Here is a 24,997-nt window from a genome sequence, read left to right as displayed (position 1 = left end):
TCAAGCCAACAATCTCTAAAATTTGATTTTTTGGATGAGTGTGTCTGGCCTTGCGGGCCTTGAAACCGGATGAATATTTAATTGAATTTACTTGTAATGCGTGTTGTACGAGTTTTTTTTCCAATGGTACATGCGGCATGGCATCTATGTGTTCGACCCTGGTTTTAACTCCTTTTTTGAAATTGTCATAACTTATGTCGTAAACTCATTGTCTGAATTCATATACTCGTATATAAAACTAACATAAATTACTGAGAAGAAAAGAACCGGAATTCCTTTTTTTAAGGACTAACGCCCTATCTATTCTAGCGTACTAGGTACTAATCACACTAATTCAAGGTAAGAATTGGCTAGAGCAGGTCACTAGGCTGTATGCAATTATTCTGATGAGACAAGGACGTGTCGATTGGGGTGGAGACCTGGCCTATCTCCGAGATCTTGTGATTCATATGTTTTAAAGTAATCTGCTATTTCAATGGTATTAAGGAAGTATTTGCTTTACCTGATTAACTCCTGTGTACCTGCAAGTGTCGAAAATTTGGCCAATAGTGAAATAATACGTATTTTTAAGAGATTTCTAATTCTACTTGACGTGAAATGAACCTATTGAACTCTACTGAAATATTTACTTTGGTACCAAAAAAATGTCGAAAAGTGAGCCTCCTTCCCATGAAGATTATTTTACCCCTTTGAAAGGATTGCCTATAGAACAAAAATGGGCATGTCAGGTACACTAGAAACGGCTAAGATGGGTTTGCCTCAGCAAAAAAAAACAAAACGAAGTAGCAGCAGAAAAATCATTCAACGAATATGCCGGTTGTAAGTCGTTTATTAAAATTGATGAGTCTTCATAGGATTGAAAAATTTTTCTATGTCAAGTGTAGTTGTTTTTTTTTTTTTACTCTAAAACTAGCATTCTGCTTGTAGTCGAAACAGTCGGTTTTGAGACAAGCCTGAAGCTGTAACTTGCACCAGTTTTGCCTGGGTACTTGTAGAATACATACTTCCTTTTGGTTTATTAGGTTTGATATCCATTCACCTAGCTAGGATTATGATACCTAGACCTTTTCTAGGGTGAGGATCTAAACTTAATTGAAAATGAAGAATAACTATCCTTTTTCAATAATATTTAGCCAATCTTCAACGTATTTTCAATACGAAAAGAAAACAAATAGAAAAGTTTATGCGTTTAAGTTATTCCGTAGAGACTAGGTAAAAATTTAATTTTTACTCCGTTCTTGTGTGTCCTTTGTATTTTTTTGGCAATTCTCTCATTTTGTATGCTCAAGTTTTTCGCATGCTGACTCTTTTCGTCTGCGTTGCGCAGGTACCGATATTCTGATTCAATGCCTTCGACCAGGAGTGCAAAGCTTGGTTGGGGGAAAATCATCCGATGCTTCCCGTGCGATCCGCCTCCCTAACTTTTTTGGTATTTGGTAAAACTTTTGCCGAAGGCGAGAATTTTGGCAGAAACGAACACCGTGTCGTGGGTTCTCAGCCCATTTCTAATATTTCTTCTCCATCTCTTTGTATATAGCGTGATTTAACGTATGTACTTAATCCCCATTCGCTGCCCAATTTATTTGACTTTGGTTGTTTTATCACACTATTTCCGTCTAACTGGAAATTCGGTGATTTAACGTGTTCATTTGGTTCCCATTCGTTATTGAATTCGGTAGTTGTATCGTAGCAGTTCCTTTCATTTGCAAATTTGGTAATTTGAAAGTTCATTGGGCTTCCATGTGTTACGGATTTTGGTGGAATCGGTTGTTCTATCGCAGTAGTTCCACTATTAGTAAATTCGGTGATTTAACATGTTCATTTGTTTCTCATACGTTATCGAATTCGTATTTGTATCGTAGTAGTTCCACTCATTTGCAAATTGAATGGAACTGCTATAATACAACTACTGAATACGGTAACGAATCGGCAAGTTCATTTGACATCCATATGTTATCGATTTTGATGGATTCTGTAGTTCTATCGCAGTAGTTCCACCTATTAGTAAATTCGGTGACTTAACATGTTCATTTAACGTGTTCATAATAGTTCCCATTCGTTATCGAATTCGGTAGTTGTATCGTAGTAGTTCCGTTCATTTACAAATTTGATAATTTGACAAGTTTACTTGGCTTCCATGTGTTACCAATTTTGGAGGATTCGGTAGTTTTATCGCAGTAGTTCCAACTATTAGTACGTTCAGTCATTTAACGTGTTCATTCGGTTCCCTTTCGCTACTATAGAACGAATTCGGTGGATTTGTTAGTTCTATCGCGCCAGCATGATTTAACGTATGTATTTGATTCCCATTCGCTACCCAGGACTCGGTTGTTTTATTACACTATTTCCGCCTAATTGAAAATTTGGTGATTTAACTTATTCATTTGGTTCCCATTCGTTTTCGAATTCGTTAGTTTTATTATAGTAGTTCCACTCATTTGCAAATTTGGTCAATTTGACAAGTTCATTTGGCTTTCATGTGATACCGATTTCGGTAGATTCGGTAGTTCTATCGCAGTAGCTACATCTATTAGTAAATTCGGTGATTTAACGTTTTCATTTGGTTCCCTTTCGCTACTATATAACGAATTTGTTAGTTCGATCGCGGCAGATCCCCTCATTTGCAAGTCGGGTAATTTGACTCGTTCATTACAATCAATTGAACTTCTATTGTAATTCATTAAACATTCGTAAATTTTGTTGTTGTAGGCAGTTTACCAACAACCAATTTCGGTTGTTCTACTGGTCCTGGTCTGTCACTAAATGTGTCAAAAGTATTTTCTTGACTCCTATCTGATCCGTAACCAAACTTGTAGAATTCGAGCATTTGGCCCATCCCTGTATTAAATTGTATTTGTTTAGTTCATCCCCTTTCAAGATTCGTAAATTTTGGCTGGTTCACGTTCATTATTTAACTGTGTAGTTTGGTTATTAGTCAGAAATCCAACTGTGAAGATTAACTGAGAACTGCTGAGGCATGGATAAAATGGCAGAAAATTCAAAATGCAATATTACGGGAACAAATTTCGAAAAAAAGTAAAATCTTGAATTTTGCAAAAAAATTCAACCAATTAAGCACTTGATTTTTCGTGATAGACATTAGGCTATGGAACAAAAGACCTTTAAATGCTATCTTTTTTCCTCCATATTTTCTAAGAAAAAAAAAAAAAAAAATCAGTCGATCATACTGAGCTTGAGATTATCCAACCAGAAGTCCTCATTTCTAAGAATCATTTCATGACCAGATATTTTGAGGTTTCTGCTGAAAATTCTCTGTTAACTTAGGAGGGAAGTATAAGTTATTTCAGAAGTTTGGAAGATGATATCGTACTTGTCTGTTAAACGGAACAGACTCTAGAATTACGCTCTGTAAATCTGACAGAAACCGGTTTGTCTCTCTGGAATCGGTATGATTTGCTTATTATGAGTGAGAAAAACTACGATATATGTATATTTTTATATATATATATATATATATATATATATATATATATATATATATATATATATATATATATATATATATATATATATATATATATATATATATATATATATATATATATATATATATATATATATATATATATATATATATATGTATATATATATGTATATATATATATATATATATATATATATATATATATATATATATATATATATATATATATATATATATATATATATATATATATATATATATATATATATATATATATATATATATATATATATATATATATATATATATATATATATATATATATATATATATATATATATATATATATAAATATATATATATATATATGTATGTATATTGGTGGTTAGGGGCTAGTTATTTAAAGTAATGCGTTCTGCAGGGCTTGCTTTCTATAATTCTCTGTCGTAGTTTCCATAATTTTGTTTAGTATACCATCATCATTTTTTTGGTATATTTCATTTGGATTAACCTAACTGCACTTATTGGGTGTATTCTGTTTAACCGAAAGCACCGATGATTTTTCACTTGATTGAATAACAACTTGTCAAATCGAGCGCTTTTCGATTCAGTTTAAAAGAAAAACTATTCGAAAGCGACTTTACTCCGGCTTAATGAAAATTTTTACCATTCTATATGATTATTATTTCATCTCCCATTTAATTTGTTCTGTAGATTTTCCCACTCCCCTTTCCAAGCTTCTTACGAACTGGAGTTACCATTCCTTTATCTTTCGTAAGTTACCAAAGATAACCATATAACCATAGAAGGTACTTATGTATTATACGAGAAACACACTCGAGAACTTGTATCGCGAACATGAGACAATACCCGTTTTTCACGGTGTTAGTACCAGACAATTAGGTTTGGCTCGGTGGAAAAATACATTATAGCTACATTTTAATTAAATGTATAGTTGGTATTTTGGTTAGGTTAGGTTAGTTTAGGTTACGTATTTAATATAATGTGCTCTGGGCGGCCCTCCTTCTATAATTCTTTGTTGTAGTCTTCACAGCCAAGGCTAATTGTCTGGTATTAACACCATGAAAAATGGGTAATGTCTGATGTTCGCGGTACAAGTTCTCGAGTATGTTTCTCATATAATGCATCAGTACCGTTTTTATATGCTTCCAAAATTGGTGCAAAAAATCACTAGAAACTGATGATTTTACATTTCACCTGGTGGCAGCCCTGCTAAAAACTGAGACTTAACATTCAGAGCAAGGTTATTCGCTTCAAAATATGTATAAGGTGTATTTATCAGGCTTTTAAAAAAAATTTTCTGACTCAACCTGGCTGATGATGCTCAGTACACTCAAGTTAGAGACCAAGTGATCTGACTCAAGTGCGTCAAGTGAGTCTGGTTTGAATCAAGTGAGAGACCATTTGGAACATGAAATGTATCTACCACATCCTGTTGCAAAGTTTCTGAATTTGGATTAAATAGATTACTAGCCTAAGGAGACATGGACTACTATAAATAGACCTAAATTTATCTTTTACTGCTCAGTATAAGTGTTAAGTATTGACAAGATAGAGGAAAGGACCAAGAATAGAACCTTGTGGAATTCTAAATTATATATGTCTTAAAATTAAACCCTGTATCAAAGGAAAGCTGGATGCACAGTGGAAAATAAAGTAGATTAAATATAGATTAACAAAAACAAAATTATTTGTTAGTAATTTCAATTAAGAAAATAATTTACAATTAAGAAGAATTGTAAATGTAAACAATTTTTAGATTTTTTTTTATAAATTTTTAGAGGTTTTGTTTTCATATGTTCTCAAACGAAAGATTTTTATCCAAAATAACTCAGGTTTTCGAAAAGACTGATAGTGCATTTTTGAAAAATCAAAATATTAGTAGCCTGGCCGAAGAAAATTAATTTAAATTGACAATAGGCTTATCTACCTTGGTACCACTCACCAACTGTTCGCAATATGTTACTACACTATTCATGGATTTAATTGTTTTTCCCCTATTTTTGATAAAGGAAAGTTTCGTATAAACAGATGAACTAGAAATCAAGTACCTAGTTGGGACATGGAGACATAAATAAAGTGGAGGGTGGGGACACAAGACAACCTAAGGCCCAGAAATGAAGATAAAAGAGAAAAGAAATGGTACAAATTGTAAATTAAGAAATTTTTTTGGGGGGAGGGAAACACGGTTCCAACAATCCTTTTCTTGTGTTCCTGCTTGGCGCGATGCCTTACATTCATCTCTATGATTTTAGTTTTACAGCATTGTCATTGTACAGAGCACTTTCGAAATGACGTCATTATACCTTGTTGAATATTTGGAATGACGTCATTATACCTTGTTGACTATTTGGAATGACGTCACTATAGATGTAATTATGATGTCATTTATCACTTATAAGGAGGTTTCATCACTAAAAATCGGCATTTAAAGATAATGTATTTAACCAAGAACATGTGTGAATTGAGGCCTCAGAGGCGATTTTCATTTTCCGACAATTTAAAAAACCCGTGGGAGAATGAGCCAGTAATTTGGTCAGCCCTTCCTATTTTTATGCTTAAAGATGGAGAGAACAAAACTTTCAGTGAAGAAGGTGGAATAGGAACAAATGAAGTTTGTGATAAACCAAAACATCAGGGAGCACAAAAATCCTATAGAGATCCTGATTCTTCAACACCTGAAGTACGTAAGCCTGAAATCATTTCTGATGACCTATTTTATCCTGCCTTTATGTTGGCATTTGACGTGGAGAATAAAAAAAAGCAGATTCAGTACGTATCACTTTCCGAGAACCAAGGAGTTTTAGCCAGTGAAGCCGCTTTAGTGACATGTGAAGACAATGCAAAAACCATGACAGGTAGCAACGTGCAAGAATCTTTAATCAATTCAGACACTTCTGATCAGCTGTCAAAAATAAGTGATGATGACAATGGTAAAGAAATCATAGTTTCAGAGGAAGAACAGCAGAGAGGAGAAAGTTCTGCAAAAAAGACGAAGAGTGACATAGATCAGCTAGCAGGAAATTGCGAGGCTGAACAGGTTCAAATAAATGACGAGTCCAACATGGAATTAGCGAAAAAAGTTTGCTCTACAGATCTAGGCCATGTGAGAAATATATGGCAGTCAGAAATGGAAGGCGCATATCAGCTAGAGAATGTAGTCCACAAAGATGACAAAAAAATAACAGATACTCCTACGACTGATCATAAAAAAGAAGATTCTCCTATCCATGTAGAAGGGACCAAAAGAAAATCACAGCCAGCACTTCTTGGTGCTTTGGAAGAAGAAAAGTTTCATTTAGGTGTCCAAAAGCAGATGTTACAAGACAAGTCTTCCAGCTCAGAGCGCACATTTACTGACAACAGTGACAATGCTCATAATGGAAAACATCAGTATTCGATGTGGTCTCGCTTTAAAAAACATTTAACAGACAAGCTAGGGAATAGTATACTGGCACAAAATCAGTCTGGTAAGGTAAAAGAAGGAAAGAGATATGATGGAAAGTCAACTTCGAACGGAGAAGAAATTCCCCCTCAAGAACTAGGGTTAGGAGTCAACTATGACGATGCATCTTCTCCTGAGTCTGTTGGAAATGAGTCAAAACGAAATGAAGTATACAACCCCTTACTTTCTAGTATTAATAGTTGTAAATCAGCTCTAAGTAATAAATCACTGGCCATTAGTGGAGCTGCTGGTTTGATTATCCTAACAGCTCTTGTTTACAAGAGAATTGGAAAGAATTAAGCAGTATCAGATCACCACCAATTAAAAGAAAACAGAAGGCATTATATGCAACTAGATGGGTATACATACATCTTACATAATCAAAGTATGTTTTGCCATAGAGTGATATTTTATGAAAGGGGCCTATTCAAGTTAGAATGTAAATTACATAAAAAAAACTAGTTTTTTTAACTGAAAGTAAGGAGCGACATTAAAACTTAAAACGAACAGAAATTACTCCGTATATGAAATGGGTTGTCCCCTCCGCAATCCCTCGCTCTTTACGCTAAAGCTTTTAATTGTATTAAAAAGCAGAATTGTGGCAAAGAGTCAAACTTTAGCGTAAAGAGCGAGGGATTGCGGAGGGGACAACCCATTTCATATACGGAGTAATTTCTGTTCGTTTTAAGTTTTAATGTCGCTCCTTACTTTCAGTTAAAAAAACTAGTTTTTTTTTATGTAATTTCTGAACGTTTTTGAATTAATGCATGTTTGATTTTGGCTCTTCACACATAAATTATTAAAATGAAATTTGCATATTAATTCCTTTTTTGGCTAAATGGCTTTTTCTTAGTTTTGATCAGACAATTTTGAGAAATAAGGGATGGGAAAGGAGGCCTAGTTGCCATGCAATTTTTCGGTTACATAAAAAGGCAACTATAAATTTTTATTTTTAACGAATTTTTCTATTAGTAAAAAATATACGTAACTTAAGAATTATCTTACGTAACAAACTTTTATATTCTTTAATTTTTATTATGTATATGAGAGGGTTTGTACCCTCGTTAATACCTCGTTCTTTACACTAAATCGCAAGTTTTGTCCCAATTCTTTAAGAATGACCCCTGAATCAGAAAGGCCGTAGAATGAATAGTTGAAATTACTAAAAATACTATAGCATAAAGAGCGAGGTATTTATCTCCTCCTAAATACCTCGCTCTTTATGCTAAAGTATTTTTAGAACCCCTCACATGCGTAATAATCTCTGTTCGTTTTAAGTTTCAATGCTACTCTTTACTTTCAATTGAAAAAAAAAATTTCCATGTTTATTTTTTCATTGTTTTTTTATAGTAATTTTAGAAAATCCTGCGCCCTTTTCATTGAATTTCTGTTCCCCCATGACACATTTCTCCATGGAAAGATCCTCCCACATAGCCCCCTCCCCTCAACCCCACCCCCAAAACCAAAAAAAAATCCCCTGAAACCGACTGTACACTTCCCAATAACCATTATTATATGTAAACACTGGTCGAAGTTTGTAACTTGCAGCCCCACCCCCAGGGACTTTGGGGGAGTAAGTCATTCCCAAAGACATAGTTATTATGGTTTTTGACTATGCGGAACAAAATGGCTATCTCAAAATTTTGATCTGTTGACTTTGGAGAAAAAATGAGCGTGGGAGGGGGCCTAGGTGCCCTCCAATTTTTTTGGTCACTTAAAAAGGGCACTAGAACTTTTCATTTCCGTTAGAATGAGCCCTCTTGCGACATTCTAGGACCACTTGGTCGATACGATGACCCCTGGGAAAAAAAAAACAAAAAAAAAAACAAACAAATAAACACGCACCCGTGATTTGTCTTCTGGCAAAAAATTCAAAATTCCACATTTTTGTAGATAGGAGCTTGAAACTTCTACAGTAGGGTTCTCTGATACGCTGAATCTGATGATGTCATTTTCGTTAAGATCCTACGACTTTTAGGGGGCGTTTCCCCCTATTTTCCTAAATAAGGCAAATTTTCTCAGGCTCGTAACTTTTGATGGGTAAGACTAAACTTGATGAAACTTATATATTTAAAATCAGCATTAAAATGCGATTCTTTTGATGTAGCTATTGATATCAAAATTCAATTTTTTAGAGTTTTGGTTACTATTGAGCCGGATCGCTCCTTACTACAGTTCGTTACCACGAACTTTTTGATGTATTTATAAAAGCTCCAATAAATATTTCTATGATACTTTTGTATTATGATAAACACACTTGAGAAGTTGTATCGCGAGCATGAGACATTAGCCGTTTTTCACGTTGTTAGTACCAGACAATTGGCTTCGTTTCGGTGGAAAATACATTGTAGCTATATTTTAATTGTTATTTTGGTTAGGCTAGGTTAGTTTAGTTTACGTATCTGGATGCACAGTGTAGAATAAACATTTTTTTTTTTGGGGGGGGGGGTTGGGGGGACGTGCGTTAAAAAAGAAGATTAAAGGGAAGTTTTGGTTTCATAGAGGATCTTCCCCCTTCCACCCTCTTTACTTTCCTGAGACTGTTCCTAATTATTGTCAGATTCGCGATATTGGTTAACTAATTTTGAGCAGACCTTTCAACTTTTTAAAGTGTTCTTAAAGATTCTGGGATAGATGGGGAAGAATTGCGACTAAACAGTTCTTCAAACATACTGGTCATTCAAAAACAATGAATTATGGGTTTTGAAGAGAGACAGGGGAAGGGGGCAATTGATCACCCCCTTCGACTTTGAAAAATACCTTCTTATTCCTATTTTATAGCTATTTTCTATTTTAGTAATGTGCTATGGGGACATGGAACATTTTAGTTATTGGGATATGAAGACAGAAGTAGAGTGGAGGGAGGGGACATAAGGCAACCTAAGGCCCAGAAATGAAGAAAAATAGAGAAAAGAAATGGCACAAATCGTAAACTTATAAAAAAATTTGGGGGGGGGCACGGCTCCAACATTCTCTTTCTTAGTGTTCCTGCTTGGCATGATGCCTCACATTCATTTCAATGACTTCTGCGCAGAGCACTCAAAAATGATGTTATTATACCTAATTGAATGTTTGGAATGAAGTGATCATAGATGCAACTATGATGTCCATTATCGCTTATAAGGAGGTTTCACCACTAAAAATCAGAATGAATTCAAAAAAGAATATATGTGAATTGAGGCTTCAGAGGCGATTTTCATTTTCTGACAACTTGAAAAATACATGGAAGAATGAGCCAGTAATTTGGTTAACCCTTCCTAGTTTCATGCTTAAGAATGAAAAGAACAAACCTTTCAGTGAAAAAAAAAAAGATGGAAATGTATCAGCAATATTTTTTTACTGAAATGAACAAAGGATATAATGGAAAAGGAACAAAGGAAGTTAGGGATAAATCAAAACACGAGGAAGAACTAAAATTCAACAAAAATCCTGGTTCTTCAAAAAAGCACCTGAAGTAAGTAAAACTGAAAAGTAAAAAGTAAAACTGTAAAGTAAAGTAAAAAGTAGTTAAGTAAAAAGTAGTAAAGTAAAACTGAAAGTAAAAGCTGATGATTCATTTTATCCTGCTTTCATGTCAGCATTTGACATGGAGGAAAAAAAAGCAGATGCGGAGAGAGATTAGCGCCGATATTGCTAATAATAAGGGAGTAAGTCTGAATAATAATAGTAATCATCACTTGCATTTATTATTCTCTGAGAACCAAGGAGTTTTAGCAGGTGAAGCCACTTTAGTGACTACTGAAGAGAATGCACAACCATGACAGGTAGCAACATGTAAGAATCTTAAATCAATTCAGGCACTTCTAATCAGCTGTAAAAGAACAAGGGATAATGACATTGGCAAAGACAATATAGTTTCAGAAGAAGGACAGCAGAGAGGAAAAAGGACAGCAAAGAAGAAGAGCGACATAGATGAGTTCAGGCTGACAGGCGTGTAGGTGGAATTAGTAGAAAATTGTGAGGCTGAACAGATTCAAATAAACGATGAACCCAGCATGGAATTGGTAAAAAAAAAGTTTGCTCTACAGATTTAGCCTATGCGACTAGAAAAGAACTGGAATTCCTTTTTTTCGAGGGCCAACATCCTATCTATTCTAGCTTACTAGGCATCAATGACACTAATTCAAGGCAAGGCTAGGCTAGAGCAGGCTACTGAGGTGTGTGTAATTATTCTGACGAGACAAGGACGTGCCGATTGGGTTGGAGACCTAGCCCACCTCCGAGATCTTGTGATTCATGTGTTTGAAGTAATCTGCTATTTCCGTAGTATTAAGGAAGTATTCTCCTTACCTGATAAATTCCTGTTTACCTGCAAGTGTCGAAAATTTGGACAATAGTTAAATAATATGCATTTTTAATAGATTTCTAATTCTACTTGACGTGAGACGAACCCATTGAACTCTGCTGAAATATTTAGTTTGGTACACATTTTTTTTTCGAAAAGTGATTCTCCTTCTCCTGAAGATTATTCCACCCCTTTGAAAGTATTGCAAATAGAACAAAACGGACATGTCAGGTACAAAAGAAACGGCTAAGATGGGTTTGCCTCAACAACAACAAAAAAAAAAAAAAAAAAAAAAAAAACACGAAGTAGCAGCAGAAACTGTATTCAACGAATATGCCAGATGTAAGTCGTTCATTAAAATTGCAAATTAAATGAGGCGTCAAAGGATTGCAAAATTTCCCCGTATTAGGTATAGTTTTCTTACTGTAAAACTAGAATCCGGCTTGCAGTCGAAACAGTCGATTTTAAGACAAGCCTGCAGCTGTAACTTGCGCCATTTTTGCCGGGTGCTTATAGAGTACATACTTATATCCTTTTGGTTTATTAGGTTTATATATATCCATTCACCAAGTCAGGATTAGGATACCTAGACCTTTTTTAGGATGGGGATCTAAACTTTATTGAAAATGAAGAATAAATGTCATTTTTCAATAATATTTAGCCAATATTCAATGTATTTTCAATTAGAAAAGAAAAAAATATAAGAAGAAGGAAAGTTTATGTGTTTAAGTTATTTTGTACAGAGTAGGTAGAAATTTAATTTGTACTCCGTTTTTGCGTGTCCTTTATAATTTTTTTTTTGTTGGCAATTTTCTTATTTTGTATACACAAGTTTTTCGCATGCTGACTTTTTTCGTCTGCGTTGCGCAGGTATCGCTCTTCTGATTCAATGCCCTCGGCCGGGAGTGCACTTCTTGGTTGGGGGCAAATCATCCGGCGATTCCCGTGTCCCCTCCCCAGATTTCATCAGGTTCCAATTAGAGTTTGTTTGCTCTGGCTGAGCTTACCGGGTTACACAATTGATCCCTTTACCAAACCAAAGAATCAGTGACACCAGGACTCGAAACCCTGACCTCAGGTTTTCAAGTCCAGAGCACTAACCAATCGGCTATAACCATTCGTATGAATAACCGTAGGAGATAAGAAAAGTTGCACATGGAGGTTCCCTATGCAATAAACAAATTGCATAGGGAAACAAAATGTTAATCGATTTGGCTTTTATCGCTACAAGCCACGACCAACCATACTCCACCGCAAATATCATAATTTTTAACGGTGTTTCTATAGACGTTACATTTTTAATATAATTTATCTGTTTCCGGAGCATTTATTTATCATACCCCGCCTCCCACTCAGAAACAAATACATTTTTTAACAATACTTATACCAGAAAATATCGAGAAAATTCCTCATCTTTAAATTAGCATCATCAATGCTAATTTGGGCCTTGGGAGCCCTCGCTCTTGGGAGGATGGACTGATGCTATCCTAGTGGAACTAGCTCAGAAATAACACGATGCTTATTAAAAATTTACTTCAACAATATCTCCAGGCAAATAAAGTTACTCAAGTCTCATCCATTCCACGGGATGTTTTTGGGACCTCTCCTTTCGAGATCTAATAGACCATCGCTAGATATGCTGCTTATGATACATAAAGTGTCAATTTTCTATTGGGTATTGAAAGATGAGTATTTGAAGATGTCATGTGATGCTCGTTTTATGAAAGCAGCGTGTTTTGTCTTGTGTATTTTATTTGTATCTGTTTTTTTTTTTAGTAAGCCCTTCAATGGGTTCTCCCTATCAGCAAAATGCGTATCAACGACAAGCACCTGGGAATCCACCCTTCCTGGCCCACGCAATGCCTTTTCAGACAGGGCTCCCGATTGACCAAGCACAGACTCAGGTAAATACTTTTAATAATATTATTTGTACTGTAATATGTACAGCACAAGAAACTAATGTGATGTGTATGGTGAACAGCGCGTATATTTGGCAAGGGAAATAAATATAATGTGAAAATAACAAATAAGGAAATTGATTGAGAAATCGTAAACCTGTTGATATTTTAGTTAGGTAGGGGGGATAAAGACCCAAAGGTTGTTATAAATAATAGAACTAACGTTTAATTCAATTTTTTAACTATCGTTGCAAGTAGGTTTTTTTTGTAATCCTGAAAAGTTCTCCTTTAGATGTTAGATTGTCAGAAACACGTGTTGTGTTTATTTTTCCTCTAAACTGTGAGCGATTGCGAAGCTTTCAATGTTTGAGTCAGACCTGTCACTATTAAAAATAGAGAGTATTTTTTTAGACACACCACCCTTGTGTCGTGGGCTTTTGATAGGTAAAAATCGAGTAAAGACGGTGCTGCTACTCGAAAATGACGGCTCTGCTTCAATTGACGCAACAAGAGTGGATTTGTAGATTACTATATTTTTATTTTAGTGACATAATTTTATATCAGAGATATAAGGAGGGAGGGTAAAGGCGAGTAAGAGGGTAAAATCGAGTAAAGACGGTGTTGCTACTCGAAAATGACGGCTCTGCTTCAATTGACGCAACAAGAATGGATTTGCTAATTAACATATTTTTACTTTAGTGACAAACTTTGATATCAGAGATTTAAGGAGGGAGGGTAAAGACGAGTAAGAGGGTAAAATCGAGTAAAGACGGTGTTGCTACTCGAAAATGACGGCTCTGCTTCAATTGACGCAACAAGAATGGATTTGCTAATTAACATATTTTTACTTTAGTGACAAACTTTGATATCAGAGATTTAAGGAGGGAGGGTAAAGACGAGTAAGAGGGTAAAATCGAGTAAAGACGGTGTTGCTACTCGAAAATGACGGCTCTGCTTCAATTGACGCAACAAGAATGGATTTGCTAATTAACATATTTTTACTTTAGTGACAAACTTTGATATCAGAGATTTAAGGAGGGAGGGTAAAGACGAGTAAGAGGGTAAAATCGAGTAAAGACGGTGTTGCTACTCAAAAATGACGGCTCTGCTTCAATTGACGCAACAAGAATGGATTTGCTAATTAACATATTTAGTGATATAATTTTATATCAGAGATATAAGGAGGGAGGGTGCCTTCGGGCATACGGGTCTCACCCGGAAATTTCGGAATTGTTTGATAACCTCTTTTTGTATAATTCGCCTATTTTAGAGTCTATTCAAAGGTCTTTCCCCTCCACAAACACCAAACACCTGCAAGAAATGGCAACCCTTTTTGAATTTTTAGTGTCACATGAGTGGTTGGCTAAACTATTTCGCTTTCAAGTTAGATTGAGAAAGACTTTGAATATTTTTGTATTTAAAAGTAGTGTTTGATGCTAATCATTTTTTATATATAGTCTAAGGATTCTTATTGAAATTAATATTTGAATCAAGTCTTTGCTCAAGTCTTAATTGCCAAATTGAAACAAGTGGGAGGGAGTAAAATCATAAGTTTTTGCTTTAACCTGAATTGAAAAACTGAAACAAGTGGGAGGGAAACCTTGGATCTCTAGAATTGCTTCTACCTTGATTTATTTTTAAATATGTCGGCAAGTATTATAATGGAATTACATTGGTATTTTTTTTCAATTTATTTTTCACGTTCATTGGTTTTCTGTTTCCTTTTAGACATTCATTAATTTTCAGCTCATCACCTTGGAATTTTCTAAGCTATAAGACAGATTTAATCCTGAACAAACTAATGTCCACCCCTTCAGATAGGATTTCCATTTTCTTTTTTTTTTCAAACCATATTGTTCAGTCACTGATTGTCCATGGCAACAAATATTTTAATTCACTTGATAAACATGACGAAGATTTTTTGTAAAATGTCACGTGTGTACAATTAGTTTCGTTGCCAAGAGAGAAACAAAAGGTGAGTATGGTATATGGGATGTCTATTCGGTACTTAAACTTCTTTCTAAGACGCATGTTGTGGTGGGTGCTTGGAAGGCTAGCGATATTTCTTTCAATATGTCATAATATATGTATTACGCCTAAAGGTATTCATCTCCAAATACACCAAATAGTAAAAACAAAAGTTGGTCTGCTACGCGGGAAAATGGAGATTTTTCAGTACTAGATAAGTACTAAGGCTAAACACTTCAGTGGTTTAAGTACAAAGGGCAGTGAAAATTTACTCAAGCTGTTTAAATTAAGTTAGTTTAAACCTAACGAATCGGTTGTATAAACTAGGTGGAGGGTGTTAACCCACCTCTCTTTAATTTTGAAAAGTATCTTGGTAATTTTATCAAAGACAACAAAAAGGTTCGGAAAATTTCAAAGTTGTAAAGTAATTGCCAAAAACCTTTTGCTGACGGCGATTACTTCTGACGTGTGAAAATGTCAGATACAACCTTTTTGCATGAATAGGACAACTGCTTTAACTAAATACCGTAATTGACATTTTACTTTTTTGCGGGGGGAGGGGAGTTATCTGAACCGCACCAATACTGTCATGACGAAAATAAATTCTACACTTTTTTTGCTTTCACAAAGAAATTAAGAAAAATGTGTCATCCATTAATAAAAAAGGCAACCAAAATTTTAAAAACTATGCATTAAAACACCTGCTGTACTTCTTCTGAATGATTTGTATTTAAAAAATTATCGATGTTTATGCTGGCTATTTTTGATGTTTATATGTGAACATTTCTGAGGAATAATTTGAGGAAAAATTTGTAAAACTCTTAGTTTTTGTCTTTTCCCCTAAAGTTTCTATTTCCCCCCTCCCTCAATATACTCAGCTATAAGGTAAAAAAACCCTGGCAGTGCTTGTTGAAAATAATTTTGTTGCTTCTATTATTATCACTACTACTTCTAACTTATTGCAGTACCAAGCTGCTTTAGGCCAACCTGGATGCGCATATTCCTTCCCTAACCCAATCTTTTGGAAGCGTTACTCTTTACCCTCTCATATGAAGCTCTAATTTCCCTTTCTAGTCCTTTAGCGGACGTTGAGCTGTGAAAATTGGTCTTGAATTTAGGTGGAAACAACAATCTTAAAATAGATTACAACAAGGACATTGCTACATTTAGGCCTCTTCAAATTTTCCCTTTCAGCTCCGATCCCCCTTTGCTATCCATGTGTGGAGGGCAGAAGTTATCACGTGTTTTTTATATATTATTCTTACAATGATAGCGCATAACATTCCTGAGGACTTGTTTTACTATCAACAAATATACCTATGTTGAACTGTTTTTTTGAGGTGCTGTGTTTAACTTTAACTTAATATTAGTTTTGGAAAAAAGCTTAACTATTGAATACAAGGGGAATATTTTGAATGTGATAAAACGATATTAACCAATTATTAACAAGTATATCTCTTACTATCTTCCTGATCTATGAAAAATGAAAGCATAATTTTTTTTATGAAAAACGCATCTTTACTCTCTATTAGCGATCCACCTTGGGAGGATAACTTCAATTCAAGAACTGCTTATTGATTGAATAAAAGTAATTTCTGGATCACAGCTCCATCAATTAGAAAAAGAACGTTTACTTTCTTATAATTTTGGAGCAGAAATTTGCTTCAACTACATTGGCTTATTTCTTAGACGTCTTTGTTTGTGCCAAATACATTATTCCCTATTTCTGAAGAGAAATAAAATCCCGCCTTTTCAAAACATGACTGGCTTTAAACCCTCCTATGTGAAATTTAGGCCATTAAATTTAACAAAAGTTAAATTCCACCTGATTTGGCTTTTTTGTATGAAATTTTAATTAATTTTTAATTAAAATCCCGTTGCCATTAATCCATGGCTAATTGGAGAAAAAGCCACAACAGATAGTCTGGGTGGAGAGAAACGCAATGTTTTTACTCAAAATCTTTTCCTAATCATGTCTGTGATTTTGTCCTGATTTTTCTTTAAAAAAAAAGAAGAAAAAAGCTGAAAGTTTTCTGTTTAAAAGCGGTAATTCAAGTCAGACGAGTATCTAGTGCTCTCCTAAAAAGCACCATTCTGTATTGTCACTGCATCAGTCTGGTCGTCAATTGGAGAAACAATAAACTCGTTTTCTGGGTGTGGTGATTAGTCGTCTGGCTTGGCATAGTCACCTCAATCAGAATTCGGACACAGCTTGATTGGCTGGTTTGTTACTTTTTTTTTAAATTCATCTGTAAACATTCGTCCTTGATACAAATCCGGATTTACTTTCATTAAATGTCGTCTACTGATATTAGATTAATCCTTTTTGACGGATTCCAGTCAGTAGTTCCACTTTCTTCTTCTTTTTAAAGGCTAGATGTTTTTTTATGTGGCTTACTTTTAGTATTTTTTTTTAGATTTTAATTTATATAGTGTGCAGAAAATTCGGCAGAAATTATCCAAATGTCTTCTTGTGCTCTTTTTTCAGCCTGGAATTTATACCACTCTCCCAAATTGAGGACGCTGGATCGCTGAATTCAATCCATTTTCTATTTTTCAAAAGCATTTCGAAACTCTCACGCACGTTATTTCTAATTTTAGCTTTCAGAAATGGTTGGATAGGGACTTGTTTCTTTAGGAGAAAACCTTTTTTTTTACCACCACATTCTCCATCATCAATGCTGGGTCTTTACTGAAAACAAAAATTTTTGTTTCATCTAATAGTGCCAATAGTGAACGATTCATGAGATTTTTGTGTCTTTAAAAGGTGTCTTATTTTCTTTTTTTTTATTTAGATGGTGTACTTATCCTACCCGAACTCGTACCCTCAACTGATTCCTCAAATAATGCCTCAACAACATCAGGTAAGACCCTCTGTCCTTAAATTTATCCCTCTGCTTGCCTTATACATTTTACGCTTTTCACTAACCTATGGTCATAATCTTAATTTTAAAATATGGGGGATGTGCCAAAAAAGGTATTAAGTGCTTAAAGTAGAGATTAATAAGGATGCTTCTCAGTCTTGTTATCAGTGTAACTTCTATTTCATGTTTTCCAAACTGATTTACGTCATGAAAGTAAACTGTACTGGCTGTAAAATTAGGATTCTTTCTTAGATAATCAAGAATAATTATGAATTAAAATGAATATTTTTGTTATTTTTCTTTTTCAGAGAGGACAGTATTGGCATTACAACCTTCAAGCTAATTAATTTTAGCGTCCTCTTGTGCTTAGACATATACTGTTTAGAAGCATAGGATAAAAAAGTACAGCTTTCAATGGATTTTGGAGGTCATGCGCTTCCTCTGCTAAAACACTTGTTAATGCCCTCCCTGCTCGTTGTAGTTCTCATATGACTCTTACTTTCCTTTCTCTTTTATTCTTCTTTTCCTATATTACTTTCAAGTTTCATAGTTACACCCCTCTCCTCAAAGATAAGAAAAGTAAAAAAATTAGTGTCTAGATAAAAATAAAAAAACTTAAAATGAATCCCCCCTCAGTCTCTCGCAGTTCATAATTAAGTTCTGCTTGTTTCTTTATAGTTCGAGAATGACTTTTGAAATAAAATTGGAAAAACCAAGAGGATGAAGAGGAGAAATATATTACGAAAAAGAATAATGAAAAAGTAACAGGTTGAAATGGCATTTAAAGTAGACAATTGACGAGTTACTTCAACATACTTGAAGCTTATTTTTGTGCGATTACTCAGATCTCAAAAAATTTACCCCTCCCCTCAAAAATCCTCTTATAGAATTAATCCGTATATAGTCTTCATTAGAGTATTTGGTAAAATTCTAGCTAATTGACTTCTTGGTATCTCAGAAAGGGTTTAGGTTAGGAAAATGAAACTTTCAGGGATGAATCTACAGACTAAAGTATGTCCCGGGAAGGTATTTTTAAGCAACTACCTCCACTCCTTTTCCCTCTAGAGGGCCCTGAACTTTGACGACCTTTAAAAATATGTGTGTTATAAAAGTAAAACCTTGCAAAATAGATCTTCTGCTTAATTGAAGTGCAACAAAATTGTTTTCAGCTTCATAACTTTGCTCAATTCCATTTTATAAGGTTTTAAAGATATTCAAATACATTTCCTAAATTTTGAAAAAAAAACACTTTGATATGGTTCAAAATTCTACTCAAATAACAGGAATTGCATTTTCAGAACTAAAGGCAGAGAAGAAGCAACTAGTAACTGAAAATTAAGGTAAAATGTTGTTTGTCAAAATTTCAATAGGTAGCCTATAAACCTGTCATGTAGGCAAATTTCAGGGCCTTCTAGAGGGAGAAGGAGTGGAGGTGGGTACTTTAAAAATACCTTCCCGGGACATACTTTAGCCTGTAGAGCCATCCCTGAAATTTTCATTTTCCTAACCTAAACCCTTTCCGAGATAGCAAGGATTCAATTAACTAGAATTTTACCGAGCATTTCACATATCCGTGCCTGAATGATAATATATTAATATAATTTATGATATAATATTATACATTATAATATATTATAATATTATGATATAATATTGTATATTATTATATATTATTATGATTAGTTATAATATAATAATATAATTTATGATATAACAATATAATTGTTATATCGCTGATGGCTAGCTTATGACAACCATCAATGATCCGGTTTTAAACAGCTATTCAGTGCTCAGAAGGGGTTTTTAAGAATCTATTTTGGTAGAATTGACAGAAAAAATGTTAAGAGTTAAGCTTTTAAGAACTTGTAAATTGTTTTCTTTCTAATGCAAAATTTTTGTGGTAATTTTGTTGATGGTGAAGTAGGGAGTGTTGTTTAGACAAGAGTTACACATATAGTGTTTTTATCAAACTCAATCCATGTGTAGTCACCCTGGGTATATTTTGCGTATACTTACAACCTTATCACCTTATCTTCCGCATTTCTTACTCTCTTATTAAAATTTGAATGTTTGACTTGACAAAACTCAATCAATTAATTTTAAATCTATTCAAGCAGTTTCTTTTGAGGTTTATGTTAAGCCACTGTATATGTCATGCTTATTTCTGGTGGCTAGGCCTAGCACTTTTCTCTTTAAACATCCAGGTTTTATAAGTAGCCTTTATTAAAGCGTGTTGTATGCTAACCATTTAGAAATTATTTGTCTCTAATTATTTAGAAGATGGCGTGTGAATTCTTTTCAAAAAAAGATTAAATCTCTTCATGTCAACTAACCAGGGAAGCTATTAACCAATGATGATGCTAAAGAAGATGAGGTGGGTGGTAAAATAGTAGTCTAATCACTTGGCCAAAGCACTAAAGCATAATGTGGTAGAGATATGTTTAACCTAGCCTTAAAACAATAAAAAAAAAAAATATGAAAAAACGTTCAATTGGTCAGTTCAAGATTATTAGAAGTTTAATTTTTCCGAAAATATTCTATATCTCCTTATATCAAATATAATAATTTGAATTCGTAGCTTTTATATCAGGATCGCGTTTTTCTTATCCTGAAGCCCAGATAAAAACTTTTAAACTATAATTCGTTAATAACAATCAAAAACAGAAAATGTTTTCTTAAATAACTTACCCCCTTTGGATTCACATAGTTGATATTCACATCGGCATAATTTTAGGCTTTTGTTGCATCAGAAGTCTGTACTGCCGTGCAATTTTTTTTTTTAATAAAGTTTCCTGTTGTTGTCTCTTCTAGTTGTATTTCGGTAACTGATATCAAGGAGTTAGTATCTGCACTTTTACAAATTTTGAGAAAAATAATTGAAAGAAATGATTTTTGTGGAGCTGAATGTATGGTGGATAGAAAAACGAATTAAGCGCCTATTTAAAGCAGCTAGTCTGAGAGACTTGTCGGTAGAATTTTAGTCCTATCAGGTGAAATTTACTAGGGCAAAGGTCAAATCAGATACGACACTTTTGTCCTTACTTTCTGCTACTCGGATGCTTACGACAAGTAAAGTGAAGGACAGTGCTTGGGTTCTTTTTCCGCTGTGTTGTAACAATTTGTCATCAATGTTTTCTCGGCAATAGACAAGGTTTATCTTAGGGCTCAAACGCGGTGTTTCAAACTCTACTTTGATCCTTCAAACTGAACTCTCGTTCAACGTAATTATAAACCAATATATTAAATTTTGATTATATGGTAAAGACCAAGTAAGGTAATTTATTAGGCCTTTACTGAATATCTTTCCCCCTTCTTGGCTTTTTTGGTGGGTCGGGGGCTGGTGACTCCTTCTGGTCATGCTGTTTGTACTGCGGGTGGTGGGCTGTTGTTACCTTGACCGATGCCAGCAAAAATGCTCTTGTATTGAAGAGACATGAACTTGCAAACTGACATCACACCGTCGATTTTTTTTTTTCAATATAAATAGCAGATTTGCGATCCAATGGCTTTCGGACCACAAGGAACTCAACAACTTCTGTAGAAGAAGCATCTTTCCTTGCTTTAAGTTTATCCTCCCCAGCAATGATTATTTCAATTACTGATTTTTCAGGATCGAACGTTTATAACCAACTCTTTTAGAGTGGCCTTGTGTAAATTGCAGTTGTTTCATTTTGGAAAATGGAGTATTAGCAAACTTGTAGCTTTTGGAGAAATGTTGAAAATCCAGCATACTTTGTGCTAACTTTGAGCTGCTTCACCAAGTTCAAGGAGGAATGTACCTCAAAGTGCTTCAGACTTCTTTCAATGCAACTAAAGATTATGACTACTTCTTGTATGTTCGAGTGACCTGGCTTACAATATTTCGTGGTCAGTTTCGGTAGTCTATGATAAATTCGGAATGCGTCCTGCGTAGCGAAGCTCGTTGAGTTTCTGTTCTGTGGTACACATGAATCCGACCAAGTAATAATCTTAAAAAACAGCGGGATAAGTAAAAAAAATGATTCTTTCAATCATCAAGGTAACGCTGCTCGCTAGTTGGTTCACTCCATGACCTGCAGCTATTTCAAGCCACTACGCGGACACTTCTTCAATGTGTTTTCCAGAAGCCCGTTGATATGAGAACACACCTGTCAAGTTAAAAGTTGTGATTTAATTAAAAAGTAATGATTTTTTTTCAATGATGAAGATTATCATGAGGACGATGTGCGTGATGGTGGCTATACAGTTAAGACAAAAATCGACTGTTTAATCTTCCGGTTTTTACGGTAGATTTCGCTTTCACAAAAGGGGTCAACATGCCCTCGCGATAAAGTTGTATTGTTAATTTATCCAGCACGACATATTGCACGACAAAACGGAGTATACCACTAGAAAGCGTGTACAAAATAACGCTAGACAGTGTTGTATCTGAATTTCGACAGTGTTGAATCAGTACAGCATTATTGCTATCAATCGGTGATTTGTTGTCTCTGTTCTATCAGAAGTCTATATCTCCACACGATAATTTCCTTTCCATGTTCGATACTAATTTAGGTTGGGTTGGAAACAATTTTAGATTTCAAAAATTGGGGTGGGGGTAAAGAGTGAAGCTTTGAAGAGATTATGGGTTGAAGGAAAGCGTGTGTGGCTGTGTTGTCCCCGGGTGACTTGGTGCTCGTATTTTTCTACTTCCTTGGTATTTTTTCAATGCTAATAATCTTTCTCTTCAGCACTCTTGTTTTTTCTTTTTGTTGTGTTTTTTACCTTTTCTTTATCAATATGATTTGATTGTTTTAGATATAAAGTACTTGCAAAATTAATGAACTTGTGAAGGTTTTGAGAGTCCAGGTTGCAAGAATAGGTTTGAAACTTATTATCAAGAAGTCCTAAGTTGCTTAGACTAGGAATAAATGAAGGTGATAAGGTGATTTTAGGTAATGAGAAGCTTGATCAAATGAATAGCTTCACTGTGAAGATGTAAAAAGTAGAATAGCCTGGAAAAACTTTGGAAAAATATGAAGATATTAAAGGTCTGCACATTGGAAGCAACGGTAATGACAAGGGTTATGTATGACTCTGAAACATGGATGCTTCGAAAGGTCGAGAATGATTTGTTTAAATGTTCTCAAGATAAATTGTCTAAGAATCGCTTGAGCTCTATATTTGACTGACCATATGTTTAGTAATAAGCTATTCGGAAAATTTGGTGCCATCCCAATTTCTAGAACTAATGCAAGAAAGTATAAGATGGCCAGGCCACATGGATATTGCCTAGCCAGAGATTCCTTGTTTTGACCATATTATGTGGGGCCAAACGAAAAGTAGGTCATCCCCGAACTTGGTGAGAAGAGGCTGTAACAAAGGATTTAAAGGAAATAGGAACTTTATTGCTGGGGATCAAGAATGAAGCTTTGAACTGATAGGTATGGAAGAGGAGCAGGCGTAATCGCGTGGGCGTGGTAGACCAAAGAATTATTTGATATAGTAGTAAGAAAAATTTAAGGTTTTTCTTGTGTTCGTAGTTTTCTTTTTTTCTAGTACTTTTGGAATGATAATAATTATCTCTTGGTTTTTCTAGTTCCCTGCTGCAATTCCTCAGAGTCGGCCTCAATTTCCTAGATACGCTAATCAAAGTCAGCCATTCGTTCAGCCGAGGTTTTCCCAGTCAAATAATCCTGCACAGTGTAAGTTCCAATTTTTTGTATTGTCTTTAAAAAAAGATGGTTTAGTAGATGATTTTAAGTCTACTCACTTGAGGAAAGCACAGGATGGTTGGCCCCCAACCCCCCATTGCACTTCCTGGCTGAAGGGCCAAGAAACGGAGATCAGCATCGCCGGTAGAGACTGTAAAATCTAATGCCGTATCCTTTACCTTTTTTTTTTTTTTTTTTTTTACTTGAGGAAAGAACAGGAAATTGACTTAGCAGACATCAGTCACCACGGAGACTTTCGCACCTCATTTGGTGCAAATATTTAAATGTGTTTGATTAATGAAAGGCTACCGAGTGCTGACAATTCTTTATGGAAAATAAAACTTTCTGATGTAGCTGAAGCTTGGATATACTACTTCTGCTGTAGTACAAGTTGGATATACTACTTCTGTGTATATGCTACTCACTATAGTACCAAGCTGCCTTTGGCTAACAAAGCTTCACATGTTCCTCCTCCAATCCTATCTATTCAAAGCCTCACTCTATCCCTCGTATATAGTCATAATGTCCTTTAATTCCTTTCTTATAACCGGTTCTCACCTTATTCTGTGATAACCTACTTGTCAATCAGTCCCGAATTGATGGCCAAAATACACAATCTTCGGCAATCTGTCATCCTTAATCATCTATTTATTTAATCCGCTAATGTTCGTAACTTTTAGCTTTGAAATTCAACCGAATGACATTATACAATGGGTACCTAAGGCCATCGTACCTAGTGGGGATTTCGCACTATATAGTCAGTAGATGTCCATTCATCACTAAATAGTACTACTCCGATTTTTTTCTCAAATATAGTGCTTAGAGTAAGATCATGCTTTTCTCTCAGTTATTAAGTTGTGGGAGGGGTACCAAGAGGCCATGCCTAGTTAGAGGGAACTCAGACTTTAATCCTCCTCCTCTTGAAATAAGATAAATTTGTTAGTAAAATTCTTTTTATGTTATTAGGCTCTTACTATCTTTTTTGTGTTTCTGTAACTGTTTCTCGCATGTAAGTGTCAATTTCCCTTTATCATGTAAATTTTCCTCTTATTCTTAGTTGTCCTGTATACTCCTATATCCCAAAAAAGATATGGAATAAGCCTGAGGTTGAGGGAACTACTACAGCTCTAATGGCGTTACGAAATACAAATCCATAAGCTGTATAGCTTTTATTTCTATAAAGGAAACATTGAAACTTTTCTTTTGGCTGGGGGATGGCAATCGGATAATTTAAGAGGGGACGGGACTAAAACACCAAAAACAAGTCAGACAGCAATTTTTTCTGGAGTAGGTTCAGTCGGACCGAAACAAGGTAGCCGTGAGAATATGTAATATACTAGAATTAATTAAAAGCATGAATAATTAATTAAAATGATTATAATTAATTGAGATTTAATTA

At 34.7% G+C, this 24,997-nt stretch overlaps 1 protein-coding gene across 1 annotated transcript in view; it reads left to right on the top strand.

The window, feature by feature from the left end:
• Positions 1-24,997, top strand: part of LOC136025011 (histone-lysine N-methyltransferase, H3 lysine-79 specific-like) — a 469,133-nt gene that overhangs the window by 12,442 nt on the left and 431,694 nt on the right. The window contains exons 4-6 of the mRNA XM_065700640.1: positions 12,973-13,100; positions 17,858-17,926; positions 23,484-23,589. Of these exons, the coding sequence (XP_065556712.1) occupies positions 12,973-13,100; positions 17,858-17,926; positions 23,484-23,589 (303 nt within the window). The remainder of the gene's footprint in view (positions 1-12,972; positions 13,101-17,857; positions 17,927-23,483; positions 23,590-24,997) is intronic.

The sequence above is a fragment of the Artemia franciscana genome, chromosome 1 (assembly GCF_032884065.1).
Source record: "Artemia franciscana chromosome 1, ASM3288406v1, whole genome shotgun sequence".
Lineage (NCBI taxonomy): Eukaryota > Metazoa > Arthropoda > Branchiopoda > Anostraca > Artemiidae > Artemia > Artemia franciscana.
This window is presented reverse-complemented; position numbering and strand designations above follow the sequence as displayed.